An 11,160-nucleotide genomic window follows, 5' to 3' on the forward strand; every position below is an offset into this window, starting at 1 on the left:
ACGTTTCGACGGGCGCCTCTTGCGTTTCGCCTCCATCGAACCGCGGCCGCCGCGGTAGGGTTCGAACCCGGGTACTCCGGCTCGGTAGACGGGCGCTTTACCACTGAGCCACCGCGGCGGGTCAATATCTGTCTCACATATCTCGGCGGACACCTGAACCGCGCCGCAAGGGAAGGAAGGAAGGTGGGAGTGAAAGAAGAGAGAAAAAGGTGCCGTAGTGGAGGTCTCCGGGAAAATGTCGGTTACCTGGGGATCTTTAACATGCACTGACATCGCACAGCACACGGGCGCCTCTTGCGTTTGTCACTGATTTTCAATTTTCTCGAAAACATTTGTCGACCGTCTACCACTCCGCCGCTTTCACGACGGCCCTCTTCAAACGCCAGAATGCGATTCTTCTCACCTCTCTTTGTTCCTTTACATCTTCGACAAACAAGCACGAGTTTATCGCAAAATTTTTAAACAAAACACAGTCCTCGTAGGCTGGCCACAGGAGGAGTCCTCCGCAACACAGCCATAGTGCATTACTTGAAGCGCCCTCTCTAGATCGTGAAAACCACCAGTATATGCGCGTATACTGGTGGTCAGAAGACTTGATCAAAAGTGTTCAGGCCCCATGGGCACTCCTCAAGACCTAAATCTCTGCAAGGTTAGGAGAACCGTCGTCCTCACTTTTCAAGATCGTATACGACTGAAACGGCAAACCTCATGACCTAAAGACTCTTAACCACTGAGGCTGTAAGTCGTGCATGTGTTTACTCGAGTCGCTCTCCCTCTCTTTCGCAGGATGCCAGCGGCGCGCGTGTCCCCGGCGGACGAGCCGCCGGTAGCGTGGACGGCCGACCGCCGGGTGACCGCGGGCGCCGACGGCCTCGGTCCGCCCGCCTCGCCCAGCGACACACCGCCGCCCAACGGCCGCCACCGAAACAACGCCTCTTCCTCCTCTAACTCACACCGGACATCGGACACCGGCACCAAGGCTCCATGCCCCGTCACGCCGAACACTGCCGCTACGACACCAGGTCAGTGACACAAAAAAAAAATGTTCAGCTTTTGGAAGCTGAGATTGTGGCGCCCCCTGTAAGCCAGCAGCAGTCGTTCGCAGGGCGCTAGAACTTCCCTGTATTCTTACATTCAAGGAACAACTCCGGGCGGTTCATATGAATGCCAAGGTAACTTCACAAACGCGCACGCAGATTGGAGTCCCGCGACGACGGTGACCTCTGGTGGCGTGACGCCTTACCAGCGGCTACTCGACGCCCTCACCCACGACAACCGATGGCAGAAGGATGTGGCGCTGGGTAGGAGGGTTGGATTCTACCGGTTCCGTGGAGAGCTGGGAACCGGAAACTTCTCTCAGGTCAAGGTGGCAGTCCACTGTCTCGTAAAAGGTGCGTCTCTACACCCCCTCGTGTATGATCTCACCGTTCTTCAAAAAGTGTTTGCAGAGCAAACTCAGGGCAGTATCGTGTGGGCACTTCCACCGGGCCATTAGAGAAAATTAATATTTGTAACACTACAAACACCATATTAAATCTACGCGGCAGCTAGTCCGAGGCCCTTAAGTAGAAATCCTCCGTCTTCAAATGAACTATGAAAAACTATCCATGAACACGAAATGGTGCTGAGCACAAAATGAGAACACAGCAGCGATAAAGCACGCGAGGTAGCTAGATAGAGCCAAAGTTATGTTATGCCAGCTGAACAGCCCTTGCTTATGTTTCAAGTGAGGAAAACCTGCCTTATTTTTTCTGCGCTACACCCAACCGTTATTATAAGACGACCTGTGCATCGCAGCGATATTGATTGATTGATTGAAAACATCTTTATTTATTCAGTATTTTCAGAACATGTGGGTGGGCCGCCTAGTCCGGTAGTCCATTGGCTGCTGCTGCTGCGGTGGCCCTCCCCACCAGCCAGTGCTGACGGTCAGGATCATCGCTGAGCAGAATAGCCTCCCACTGCTCCTCCGAGGGGTTGGGAATGGGGTCAAGTAAGGGATTAAATTGGCATGCCCACACCATATGGTAGAGGTTAGCTACATCTCCACAGTGTGGGCACTGCGGAGAGTATAGTGTAGGGTACCACAGGTGTAATTTAGCTGGTGTTGGGTATGTGTTGGTTTGTAGTCTCCTAAGGGTGTTCTCTTCTAACTTATTGAGGGATTTGTGTGGTGTTGGGTACTCCTTTCTGGCTGTTCTGTATGGCACGAGATTGTCAGCACACACTGCTAAACCTATCAGGTCACGGCACCCTTCATGGTCATCAGGGGAAGCGCCCGGTATAGAAGAGCTCGGGCATGCCTGTGAGCGGCTTCGTTTCCTCCTGGTAGTTCCAGGTGACCGGGAAATCAGATGATTGAGGCTTGGTTGGGTGGATGCTTAGTCAGCAATGACAACCCTGACTTATGAATTAATCCGTAATTGAAGTTGCGACAGGCGTTCAGCGATAAAACGTTGGCGTACAGTTGACACAAGTATTTAGTGCGTTCATAAGGTTTCCAGGGCTTTGTCAATGCGCTGAATCCTGTCGTGGTGCGTTGCCGCCTCGGCTTCCGCTGTGACGGATCTGGCCAGTTAGAACACATGCGTCAGCCAGTCGCGAGAAGCAATTCCTTAGGAAGCAGAACATTTTTAACCTTATCAGCATGAATCCCTGGTTAAGTACCGCGGCACAATTTCTGGCCAACTTTTGGAGGCTAGCGCGTATACGCAAGCACCACCTACAACCTTAGGTGCAATATATTAGCTTTTAGCATAGCGCGTACCTCTACCGCCTATCAGGCGCCGGCAGTGCGCACGTGCTGATTGGTCCCGACGCAGCAGCCGTGCGCGCAGGTGCCCGGCACCATCGGGGATCTGCGCATGCGCAGTGGCAGCTCGCGGTAGAGGTGGCGGCACGCGACATGACAAAAGCGTCTATTGAGAGCTATCGAATAGCGCTATCCGCTGCGGACGCGCCGATTGACGTGCGGGTCGCTGGCCGGCACCTGGGGTCAGCGCCCTCAGGGTGACCCGAGCAGGCGCAGTGGGTTCCCGCGGAAGCGAATCGTGCTATGCTAAGTCTCTCTACTTTTGCCGCCTTGAAAGTACTTGCCGCGGACACTAAATGGTTACTGCCTTCGGCTGCAAAGCTCAGGTCATGTGATCAAGCCTCAGCTCGATAGCCAGTTTTCGATAAAAGTGAATGCAAAAGACACCGGTGTGCTGTGAAAAGTCAGTGAAAGTTAAAAACTTCAAGGTGGTCGAAGCTATTAATCTGAATCCCTCCGCCACGTCGCCTCTTTTACTTCATTCACTCCCTCCTTCACCTCTTCCCTCAAGAGGCGATTCAGTCAGGTATAAACCGATCAATAGTGCAATAATTACTGCGGCTTTCTTTGCCCCACGAGATATTCGCATCTTGACCTAGCTCGTGTCCCCTTCTGACGGCGCAGAGAAAGTGGCCGTGAAGATCCTGGACAAGAGCAAGATGGACGCCAAGACGCAGCGCATGTTGGCCCGGGAGATCGCCAGCATGGAGGCGCTGCACCACCCGCACGTGATCCGGCTGTACGAGGTGATCGAGACCCTGAGCCGGGTACACCTCGCGTTGGAGTTCGCGCCGGGCGGGGAGCTCTTCCAGAAGATCACCAGCGACGGACGCTACACGGAGGAGGACGCTCGCGTCGTCTTCGCGCAGGTGGCGTCGGCCATCAACCACATGGTGCGCCAGCATTTCGTAACTTATGGCCGCATGAACTGCGGCCAGCGGAAAAAAACTATGGGGACACTTTGGCAGCCTAAAGTGCGTTAGGCGAAAGCCTTTGTCTCGGTACTTCGACTGTCAGTGACTACCTGTGTTTGTTACGGCTGCCCCACTTGTGAGCCATCTTCCTCCACTAGCTGCCGCACACCGACTGACGACGGAGCAGCGCTCGACGCCGCCGCGCCGACGGCTCCACCTGTAGACGATGATGATGTCACCTTTTGGCAGCTCCGCTCGTCGATGAGGCACCCAAGGCGCTGGATGTAACGCCGGATGGACGGGAGAATGAGCCATTAAAGGTTTTCGCCTTAAAAAAGGGACAAGGAGAGGCCAAGGGACAGGGAAGGAGGGGGTCAAGAGGAAGGACAGGGAATGGAGGAATAATATAAAGCCAGCAGCGCCTGTCTATTCTGAAAGCAGTGTGCACTTTCGCACTGAAATATAAGTTTGAAAATAGTTACATCTTATTTGCAAAACATTACCGTACATAAGAACCTATAGTAGGATAAAAGTTTAAAAAACAGCAGTGCTAACACTGGGCCGCGGTCCGCGGCGTCCTGTATTACTTCGCTGGCCAATAGCAACTGTAAACGAAATCAGCCTTTAATGTTTGACTATATCGAACAATCCATGTAGCAAAATTCTAGAGCTCATAATTTTTTTCTTGTGGTAAGCTTCTTGTTTACGCAAAAAGAAACGTTTAAGCAGAGGACTACTTTTTCGTTGTGGAAGAATTCTATGCGCGGAGGCTGAATGTGGGCGGAGCTTTACTGAAGACATAAGTTGTTTTGAGCCTCTCCCGGGCGCGGCCATTTTGCACCGACTGGCGCGCCGCGGTGCGGGCGTTTCTTTGGGGACTGCGGGGCAGCGGCAGTTCCGCGGCCGCGCCTGCATATAGCCGCGCTTCGGGCGCTAAAGAAACATTGTCGAGCATACTTCCGCTGCGTGGCTGTGTTGCAGGAAGTATTTACGTTATCAAGGCGATAACATTGACGTGTTTTAATGACATTTAGTTTGACATTCAGGTTAATTGTGCCGGCGCTTAGAACGCGCTCGTGCTTATATCGAATTCCGTCTTGGTGCTCCACCGGAAAGAAACTTTTTGTTCAATATCAAGCATTAGGTGTGCTGCTAGCATGCAGTTCTAATTCCCATGCACTCTTTTTCCTTCCTATCGGCCGGTAATTAAGCCCCCCCCCTTCCACAAACAGGGCTTTCTTGTCGCCGCGCCAGTTTATCAACAAATTACCGCTGTGAGCTCAACTGAGTCGCAGCGCCAACAGAAAACAAATTTTGTCATGGTTTATGCAACCTGGTGCATAAAAACGTACTTTCGCTTAATTTATCAAAGCTTGAATAGATATGAGCAGCTAATCCAGCTTTCACTAATTCTGGGGTCCGAAATCGCGTTATTTTATTCAGGAGCTCTCGCCGCAAGTGAGAGCGTTGCGTAGCCGTTTGACTAAGTGTGGAAAATGTAATGAAATCGTGCATAGCATTTTTCCTATGAATAAGGTAGATACCGCACCGGTGCGGTGGCTCAGTGGTTACGGCTCTCGGCTCTGGCCCAAAAGACGCGGGTTCGATCCCGGCCACGGCGGCCGAATTTCGATGGAGGCGAAATTCATGAGGCCCGTGTGCTGTGCGATGTCAGTGCACGTTAAAGAACCTCAGGTGGTCGAAATTTCCGGAGCCCTTCACTACGGCGTCCCTCATAGCCTGAGTCGCTTTGGGACGTAAAACCTTAATAAACCAAACCAAACTAGTGTAGATACCAACAGCAGAAAGATACTATAGATAAACCTTTACCCCCCAGATCCCTCTTACATGCGTGCGTAAAAAGCAGCTGAAATCGGTAGCGGTCGTGCTTACAATCCTGTGCATGAAATGTGTTTAATGGGAACAAGAGCAAGCTCAGCGCAAGGATGCCGAACACGTACTGGTGATCGAAAACACGCGCTCAGTCAGGACAACCCTCAGTCTGCAGCTCGCCTATCCAGTTGCTACTCCACTGAGTCAAATCAATAGATCTACATTCTGATGCATAAAATTATCATATATGATATCGCACGTAAAAGGCGGCAACAAACGACACGACTGCGCAGAAATCTGCATAGAAGTGCCGGTTTCCAGTCCGTACACTACCTGGTCGACTACCCTCGGATGTCACGTTAACGAGTAACTGCGCACAAGATAGCCGCAGTACTGTCTGGAAGAGGGAAAATTTGAGTAGTGACGCACAGCACACACCCTCATACGTTAGCTGATGGAGCACAACAACGGCAGAAGCGAACACGTAAACATGCGTTCTACGCGCGGCGCCGGCGCGACCCGCAGTCCCTCGGGCCGCGCGCGCCGACAGATGGCGACTAGTGTCGAGAGTAGGAGCGCGCCCGCAGCCTACGTGCGAGGGTAAAAAAATCTGGTCTTACGACTAGCGACAAATCAACGATTTCACCTTCTCCGAAGGGCAAGCTGGGGTAAAAAGATGTGTTCATAGTAAAATACTGGGCAATGCTTCGTTGTTTCTCAGGTTTTGTGCACAAAAAATAAGATTATCTCATTGACGACGCAGCACGAGCGCAACATCGTGCACCGCGACATCAAGGCGGAGAACGTGTTCATCGCGGGCCACAACCTGGTCAAGGTGGGAGACTTCGGCTTCAGCACACAGCTCCGGTCGAGGGACGAGGCCCTGAGCACCTTCTGCGGCTCCCCGCCGTACGCGGCGCCCGAGCTGTTCCGCGACGAGAGCTACGCGGGGCCCGGTGTGGACGTGTGGGCGCTGGGCGTGCTCCTGTACTTCGTGGTCACCGCCTGCATGCCCTTCCGGGCGCAGACCGTGGCCGCGCTCAAGAAGCTCATCCTCGAGGGGCACTACGCGATGCCCGAATACCTGTCCGAGCCATGCAAGAAACTCATCGCCTCCATACTGCAGGCGAGCCGCTTATACCTACCTCTTCCTCGAAAATGGTTTATTAGGGTTTACTCTGTATTTGTACTTCAAATGTGCCGCTGTAAATCGTTGGCAAATTTAGCAGATTGGTCAACATCAACTTATTATGCCATAGCATAAAGAACTTGTCGGCCCATTTGGTGCTGACTCACATCACACTCTGTCGAAACGCTGTATAAGCTGCATCTGTGGTGGCAATTATTACATGCATGGTTATGATGTTGTATGACTACAGACATGAGATGTCATATATGTGGTCTATGATCATGACTACAATGACTAACTGATGTCATGCGTGAACATATGATTATGGCTAGCAAGTCATGTCACAACAGCGAGCATGACGTCACTAACCGGGAGTGTTCTGACAATGCTTCGATGGGCTACCTGTGCTATCGCAACCCTGACTGGGCATTGTCTAGGCGTCCACTAATTTTTATTCAAACTCGCAGGTGTGCCCCCAAGACCGGCCAACGGTGGCAGACATCGGTCGCTCCGAGTGGCTCCGAAGCCAGCGACTGCCCGAAGGCTACCCCCGCTACAACATGTTCCCCACGCTCGACCCAGACGCCACAGTGTCGGAAGAGGAGCTCGAAGCCCGCACCCACCTGCGTGAGCTGGGCATCGACGACGAGCTCATGCGTGACTGTGCCGACAAGGGAGCACGCAGTGCCGTCACGGGGGCCTACCGCATTGTCCTGCACAAAATCCAGACCGCACCGCCACCCACCCTAGACAACATGGACAGTGAGTCGGCTGGAACAGCGACTGGAACGCCGTCGCCAGGAACGCACAAGGCCGACCGCATCTCGCTCGGCACTGACAGGCTCTTTTCCGTCAAGAACCGAAAGTCCAAAGCGTGCGTCGTGCTATGATGCTGCACATTGCTGGCAGTCATGTCCGACAGCTTGCGCATGAATCCCATTGTGCCACGCGCGTAGGCGCGCTGCCAAGGAACGCAGTTCAGGCCAAACCGTCACGCGACTGCAATATTCGGGATGCAAAATGAGGTGGACTGTCTTCCGTTATGCAGACATTTCTTGCTTGACAGCCAAAACCAGGCCACTAATAAGAACAGCGACTCCTCCACAACAAGAGTGCAATGCCAATCATGTTTGAACATGTCTTCATCGGCAAGGTCTACTGGACATGCGTACGAAGTTGCACAAACAATAATGCTCTTATGGGCACATGGAGCCTACGATTTTGTGTGCAAGAAAAACGCCATCGCAGGAACGGCGTGAAGTCTTACAAGGGCAGACTCTATTGGTGAGGACAGGCGCTTGTTTTTCTGCAGCCAGCAACAAGTCCGAAGTGTGTGTAGTTCAGCATGCTGTTTTTCACATACTCTCGAGCCTCTATTTCAGCCATTTGAGTGAAACAACCACACCTGCAGACACCTTCTTCAATGGTGCCATGGAAAGAACTTACATGAGTATATAAAACCACCGGACATCGAAAAGGTTTCAAAACATCCGAGGTGCTGGTGATAGTGGCATCAGTGCAGTGTAATAGGCGCAAATGACAGGTGTTGGAACGTATCTGCCTTGACAGCAAGGGAAGCCATAGGCATTCTTAATGTGACATGCTGACAGACTTTCTCCCGAGAACTACATGTTTAAATGTGCACCATGTTTTCATTTGTCTACTAGTTTGTTTTTTTCTTTTTCAAAGATCAGCGTCAACGTGATGACTACATGTCCAAGCATATGCCATGTTGTTCAAAATGTGCAGCTCCTCAACTTGTTTTTTTAAAGGTTGATGTTGCGGTGATCTCGTCAACCTTGCATGCATCACTACGTCTCAAGCATAACATGTCCCTGCCAAAGCCCTACAACAATTACTCGTTAACCATAACCAAGCCTTTCTCAGTGTTGGGAGCTGGTTTGGTTCCACATTTCTGTCGATGTGCAATGATGTAAAGTTTTTGTCAAAAGTTTGGAGATCGCCACGACCACGTCCTGAGCAGGTTGTACTTATGAGGAGTAGCGCAGTTATCGGTGGCAATTCTCGGCACTAAGAATGCACAAGGCAAGAAGGCATGTCCCTCCCATTCTTGTGAGACCTGATGATCAGCAAACACTTGCATGACGTAAAATAGGCTACAAGGTTACCCACCAAACACTTTTAAGGTAAATCAAAACACTTTTTCACACCTCTCAGTAGGTATAAAGGCATTAAGACTTAATATTCACGTCTGCCATTGTGCATGAAGGCTTCATTTAGTCCAAATGCTTGTCTGCCAACACTTCCAAGTCACTGCACCATAAGCAATCCTGTGGGGGAAATTTAGCCACAGCCGAAGGAACTGTGAACAGTGAAATGAGTGCAAGCACTGCAGCACGTGCACTATCCGGCAACTTTCAGCACAGATTTACCATTTCAAAAATGTATTGAAAGCGACAAAGAACCTTTTCATGCATGGCCAGAACTATATCGTATGACCTTATAAAGTGCTGTCCTGGACAACTGTTGCCCCTATGTACTGAAATTACATATTTAACTTGCGGAAAGGCGATGTGCATAGTGCAGGTAATGCAGTGACGGACACAGTGAACGGCAAACGTGTGTCCTAGTCTACTCACACCCAGCAATTCCACTGAAAACACGGCAACTTCTCTTGCTATATTTCATGCAGCACTGTCTAAGGTGTTTGCGGTGGTGCGAACATTACAGTAAAAAGCTAAGCATGCTGGTTCAAACCACAGCTTTCTGTCCACAGAGCAGTCAGGATACAATGACCAGTCTTGCTTGATGGAGCTTTTGTTGCCCTCCATTCATATTGCTTGCAAGTACTTGCATGTCGCCATTTGGCTGTGCCTGCTGGATAATCAGCTGTAAGAGTTATTCCACAAAAATACCACGCACATTCAATCTCTTGAAAATTTTGTCGGATGGGAAAAGTGCTTCGAATACTCAATTACGGACACTGAGAACAAACTGAACTTGGCCTATGTTGATTGATTCCAGCGTCCCAACGACAGAAAGGCAACTCCCACTGAAAATGAAGCTTTTATAAGCCAGGCAGGGCCAGAAAATGAAAAAAAAAAAAAAAAACAGATACGGCTGCCACAGACAGTTTTCGCAAGCAAATTAAATGACATCAAGCGTGTTTTATAAGCCAATTTCCTAGGCTAGATCAGATGCCAGCCAATCCCAAAGTTACGAGTTTGACTAGCATTTTGAGAAAGAAACATCAGCCTTAACTTCGAATTTCACTGAAAAAAAAAAAAATAAAGAAAGAAATGTTTTGCTGTCAAACATCAACAAAGCCACAAAATGTAAAACTACTGCATTTCTATGAACAATAATTAGATAAGCCACCCTCAAAGTCCCTTTAACAAGACCTACTGCTAATTCTACAAGATGCCACAAGACTCGCAGAGAACTACGAATATCAGTGGATAAATTAAAAGTTTTCTTTTTAAGCAGTGCTTTGAAGTAGACAAATGCGGGCAAATTCACTACGTTAACAGCCTCGAGAGCTAGCAATGGGAATAAGAAAGTGATCAATTTCAAATGCGCCGCCGCGGTGGCTCAGTGGCTATGGTGCTCGGCTGCTGGCCCGAAAGACGCGGGTTCGATCCCGGCCGCGGCGGCTGAATTTCTTTGGAGGAGAAATTCGAGGCCCGTGTACTGTGCGATGTCAGTGCACGTTAAAGAGCCCCAGGTGGTCGAAATTTCCGGAGCCCTCCACTACGGCGTCTCTCATAGCCTTAGTCTCTTTGGGACGTTAAACCCCATGAACCAACCAACCAACCAATTTCAAATGCTGAGCTGCTAACTCCCTTCACTCGCACACCATAACACCATACTACCAGTCCGAACAAAGCATGTGACACCCTTCTCTGTCCTCCATCGTGGTTTGTCTTTCAGATGCACGTCAGACTGTGATCTCTGCAAGGCACTTGTCGAAACATGAGACGCGGCAAGCAGCCGTCCTATTGCACTGTTATATACCGCATCCTTACATGTGACGCAAAGGCTAGGTCCATTTTTCGGGCTCTTTGTAATCCTTATCCTCCCGTGTCTTTGTAACTGTCAAGTGTCACAGTGAGTGGTGAGTGTTTTAAGACTATAACTTTACTGTTTTGTTCCGCACATCCATTCAGAGAGCTACTGCAATGAAATGATGGCGCAAACTTTGTCCCTGTTGAATTGTTTGGATGCAATATGCATGCGCATCCTGAACATCATGTTTTTATCTGATCAATAACATTATATGAGTTTTACACGCCCAAAAAGAACAAAGCCACCTCGATCTACATCTTTTGCGTGTCCACAAGTGTGATCACACGTAGGGGGCATTACTCCCTTCGTGGAGAAACCCGTGGACACATATGCATGTAGCACATTCTATTTTGTAAATCACACTTCACCACACCAGCACATTGCAATGTGAAGCCCCATTTTTGACATTAGCACAAGCTTCAAATCATCTGGCAAGCATGCCAATA

At 50.2% G+C, this 11,160-nt stretch overlaps 1 protein-coding gene across 1 annotated transcript; it reads left to right on the plus strand.

The window, feature by feature from the left end:
• Positions 1-778: 778 nt before the first annotated feature.
• Positions 779-10,923, plus strand: LOC149365514 (serine/threonine-protein kinase NIM1). The gene is made up of 5 exons (XM_089543307.1): positions 779-1,022; positions 1,197-1,391; positions 3,437-3,705; positions 6,323-6,685; positions 7,156-10,923. Exons 1-5 carry the CDS (start codon positions 788-790, stop codon positions 7,576-7,578), a joined length of 1,485 nt encoding a protein of 494 aa, XP_089399433.1. The 5' UTR covers positions 779-787; the 3' UTR covers positions 7,579-10,923.
• Positions 10,924-11,160: the final 237 nt, after the last annotated feature.

This window comes from Amblyomma mixtum, chromosome 1 (genome assembly GCF_055824585.1).
Source record: "Amblyomma mixtum isolate Tamu chromosome 1, ASM5582458v1, whole genome shotgun sequence".
Lineage (NCBI taxonomy): Eukaryota > Metazoa > Arthropoda > Arachnida > Ixodida > Ixodidae > Amblyomma > Amblyomma mixtum.

What these genes read in the sequence shown, in the direction of transcription:
- LOC149365514 (XM_089543307.1), top strand. Translation starts at nt 788, where the DNA reads ATGCCAGCGGCGCGCGTGTCCCCGGCGGACGAGCCGCCGGTAGCGTGG. An exon ending in AGTCCACTGTCTCGTAAAAG is followed by an intron (nt 1,392 to 3,436) that starts GTGCGTCTCTAC and finishes CTGACGGCGCAG; the next exon opens with AGAAAGTGGCCGTGAAGATC. An exon ending in TCATCGCCTCCATACTGCAG is followed by an intron (nt 6,686 to 7,155) that starts GCGAGCCGCTTA and finishes TCAAACTCGCAG; the next exon opens with GTGTGCCCCCAAGACCGGCC.